This window comes from Erinaceus europaeus, chromosome 2 (assembly GCF_950295315.1).
Source record: "Erinaceus europaeus chromosome 2, mEriEur2.1, whole genome shotgun sequence".
Lineage (NCBI taxonomy): Eukaryota > Metazoa > Chordata > Mammalia > Eulipotyphla > Erinaceidae > Erinaceus > Erinaceus europaeus.
This window is the reverse complement of record NC_080163.1, coordinates 187,863,166-187,866,977: the sequence shown is the minus strand read 5'-3', so window position 1 is coordinate 187,866,977 and position 3,812 is coordinate 187,863,166. Positions and strand designations below refer to the sequence as shown.

Below are 3,812 nucleotides of genomic sequence, written 5' to 3'. Positions count from 1 at the left end.
CCGGCCGCCCGCCCGCGCTGGGTCAAAGAGCCCGGCCGCCCCGCGCGCCCGCGCCTGCGCGCTCGCCCCGAGACCCTGCGGACTGGCTGGCTCCCCCTGTTCCTAAGGGCTGACCTCACCTGGCCCCACCCCCACAGGTGAACAGCCAAGTCGGGTGGCGTCACTTCCTGCCAGGTAAGCGCCGCCAGTTGCTCGCTGCTGAGAAGGCTTCAAGAGAGCTACCTGTTGACTCTCCGTCCCTCTCTTCATTAAAAAAAGCCACACCATCCACCCCACCTCTAGACGGCAGAAACAAGCAGGAAGGTTCCAGTTCACAAGCAGATGTCCTTTTATTTAAAAATTCCGAACACAAAAATAAACTTTCAATATATATATTACTTAATATATTATTATAACATACTTATAATTATTTCATTGTATCAGATATTACAAAAAATTGGGAGAAAAATACAAGGGAGGCAGACGACCCAATATATATAAATACTTATATAAAACCTTTTAGAATAAATAAAGTCATCATAAATAAAGGGCCCTAAGGGCTAGGGGAAGGGGGATGGTGGACTAAGGGACTTGGCAATGGCTTTGGCTATTGATTCTGGAGGGAAATTTGAGCACCAGGATTCCCCCCTCAGAGGAGGCTCCAGGGTCACCAACACCGGAACCTTTGGGACAAGGAACAATCAGGGGGGCAGTGAGGGGCTATTATTCACAGCATGGGGTGGGGTGTTCACTGCCTCCCTCAAATTTGCTACATTTTCTTAACAGGACCCCAGACAACACTTTTCCCCCAATACCACACAACACTGAGCTTGGACACTGGGGACCCGCCCCAGTGTGGGGACTGGGGAGTGGGTTAATGCATTTTGGAATGGGGAAACAAAGGCAACTTAAGAGCCACCTAGTTCCCGCACAGCCATGGGGCTTCCCTATGGAGCCCAGAGCACAAAAGGAAATGGCCCCTCTAGAGTTTGAGATCCAGCTGCCTTGTACTAGGTGGGCACTTGTCACTCAGAAACGGAGATGCGGTTGAAGATGGGGAGGCGACGGGAGGCTACAGGTGGCCCCAAAACCCCGGCATCAAAGACGGGGGAGTCAGATCCCCCCAGGCTGCTGCCGCTGCTGGCATATTCGTCAGGGTCAGATCCCAGGGAGTGTGCGGAGGGGCTGCGGGCCAGGCTCCCCAAAGGCCCCCAAACGCTGCTGGGGGCGGCTCTACGGCAGGAGGGGCAACAGTTGGGGGTGGGGTCCCTCCGGGCCACGGGAGTCCCAGGGGCGGCAGAGAAGGCAGAAGGTGACAGTGGTAGGTCCCCAGGGGGCGGGGGTGGGGAGCTAGAGGGCGAGAAGGAGCAGGAGAGGGAAGGACCCGTCAAACCCGCCGGTGGTGGCGAGCTTCTGCGGCCAGAGGGCAGGCCTGAGAAGCTGATGCTCTGGCGCAGCATGTGGGGGTGGCCAGGAACAGCCAGGTCCTCAGTGGGGTTGTGGATGAAGTGGCAGCGAGAGCCATAGGGGCAGCGGCCATGGAGGTAGAACTTGTGGCAGAGCTCCGTCTTGTACTTGGGGTGGCGACTGGCCTGGCGCAGCTCCACCAGGCCATGGGCAAACTGGCATTTGGCCCCGTAGCGACAGCGCCCACTCTCTGAAAAGGTCCGGCACAGCTCAGTCTTGTAGCGGGATGAGGTGGTGGGGGTAGAAGTAGGTGAGGTGGGTGACGGCGACAGATCGGGGGCCGGTCGGGGAGCCAGCGGTGCAAAGCCCGGGGGTGGGGGGACCCAGCCACAGCTCCGACCCTCAACTAGGCTGGTGGAGCGACTGGGCAGGCGGGTGGTGACCCCAGCCCGGTTAGACTCGGATGAGCCAAGGCTCCAGGGTGCTGAAGAGGCCCACCCTGGGCTGGACTCCGTCTCTTCATGATTGGGTGGCTCAGGGTTCAGCGACAGGAGGCTCTGTGGGAAGAGGGACAGGTTAAGACACTGAAAATGCGGGGTGACGCTCCGCCTCAGCTGCAGGGCATCTAAGAGCCTGCCAGTCCGGTTTGTGGGCTCCCTGTTTGCGCCCCACCTGCCGAAGAACCCCCTGGACTCCAAATTACAGGACTCCCCGATTTGGGAGGCTGTGAACAGACTGGCAACTGATGCCACAAGTCCCGGCTTCCCTGGCTGGACCGAGAGGACCCACAAAGTCAAGGTACAACCCAGGTCCTCTAATTTCAAACCTCTAAGCCTCTGGAGACCTGACCCCGTGCACCGAGTTCTCTAGTTTCACAACCGGAGGAGCGGGCAGAGTGAAACCTGGGTGTCCGGATCGCTTTGGTGTTTGAATTCTCAGACTTCCTCTACTAAGCGAGTGGACAGACACAGGTCAGCTTCCGCTGCCCTGCCCTGAGACTCCAGCCCCTGAGACGCCTACGCGCAAAACCGCGCCCTCAGCAACTTGGGGTGAGCCAGGTGTGGGGCCATTTCCGCCTCCAGACAAGGGGTAAAATAAAATAATAAAAACCTCCAGCCGCCCATCTCCAAGGGTCACCCCCACACCGAGGTGTGGCCGAAGTCCGTCCCCACGTCTGGGGGTGGGGGGTGGCAGGGACCCCGGAGGAGTGTGCGGTCCTCAGGGGCTGTGGTCTGAGCAGGGAGAAAGGCTGGGATGCGGTGGGGGTCGGGGGGACGTCCCAGGCCGGGGTTTGCGGGAGCCGGAGATGGTCAGTTTGAGCAGGGAGACTGGTGTGCGGACTTGGGGTGCGGAGTCAGCAGGGACTCACCTCGTAGATGGCGGTGAGATCCATGAGATCCATGGCGGCGCAGGGGCGATCTGCCGAATGTAGGGGCGCTGGAGTCAGCCTGCGGGAGCCTGGCGGAGACTGAAGTTTATACAGAGCACCGCAGGGGGCGTGGCCTTCAGGACGAGGGTGTATCTCATTGGAGGGCGTGGTCTGCGGGGCGTGTCTCATGGGTGGGCGTGGCCCGCAGAGGAGCTTCCCGGACGTGCGCCCCCTGCCCCGCACACGTCCATTTCCATTGCGGGGCTCTCCAGTACCTGCAGCTACCCGGGAGGGGTGGCGGCCCAGTGTTCAGGCTGGAGACTTCGAGGTGCGGGGAAGGGAACTGAGACAGAGGTGGGGGCTGGGCTCCTGACGGAACTGACCGAAGGCAGAGGACACAGAGCAAGAATAGAGACACAGAGACATACACAAAGAGACAGGGTGGATAGGGCAGGGGAGTTGGGGAGACAACAGACGTTCAAAAAATGGAATGGATGGACACTGAGAAAACAAGAAGAGGGAAAGACACTCATCAAATTCTCAGTAGCAAGACCAAGAGAGACTTTTTTTTTGAGATTGTCAGTGAGGGTCTGGCTCTTAAAACAGCAACCCCGAAGCTCCGAAAGAGTCCCAGTCACACTCAGTTCCCACTTGTAAAAGGCCTGAAGTTGCCACAAGAGTTTTCTCTTAGAAAAGTTAAATACTAGAAGGAGGACCTTTCCACATAGGAGCAGTTTGCCCTCTTAGAAAAAGCAGTTTTGCAATGGAAGAACTGGGTTGGCTCTAAAAACTTAAGTCGGATGGCCCCCCCGCCTTTTTTTTAAAGTGTGTTTGTGGAGGAAACTAAACCTCCTAGGCTCATTCCCCTACATGGGCAAGAATTTTACTAGCTCTTAAGGGGGGTGGTGGTGGTGGTGGTGGTTGATGCCTTGGTCAAAGTCATCTTAAGATCTGGGAGGAAAGCTTATTTTTTCATGGGGTCTGGTGAGCTGGCTGCCTCTGTGAAACAAAACAAAACAAAACAAATCTGGGCTAGAAACCCTGGTCACGGAATGTG

At 57.3% G+C, this 3,812-nt stretch overlaps 1 protein-coding gene across 1 annotated transcript; it reads right to left on the bottom strand.

Annotated features, from left to right (window-relative positions):
* Positions 1-310: 310 nt before the first annotated feature.
* On the bottom strand, positions 311-2,912 carry ZFP36 (ZFP36 ring finger protein). The gene is made up of 2 exons (XM_007523984.3): positions 2,756-2,912; positions 311-1,943 (listed from the first exon to the last, which is right to left on the bottom strand). The coding sequence occupies exons 1-2, from the start codon at positions 2,786-2,788 to the stop codon at positions 1,005-1,007; spliced, it is 972 nt and encodes a 323-aa protein (XP_007524046.2). The 5' UTR covers positions 2,789-2,912; the 3' UTR covers positions 311-1,004.
* Positions 2,913-3,812: the final 900 nt, after the last annotated feature.

What these genes read in the sequence shown, in the direction of transcription:
- ZFP36 (XM_007523984.3), bottom strand. Translation starts at nt 2,788, where the DNA reads ATGGATCTCATGGATCTCACCGCCATCTACGAG. An exon ending in ATCTCACCGCCATCTACGAG is followed by an intron (nt 1,944 to 2,755) that starts GTGAGTCCCTGC and finishes CTCTTCCCACAG; the next exon opens with AGCCTCCTGTCGCTGAACCC.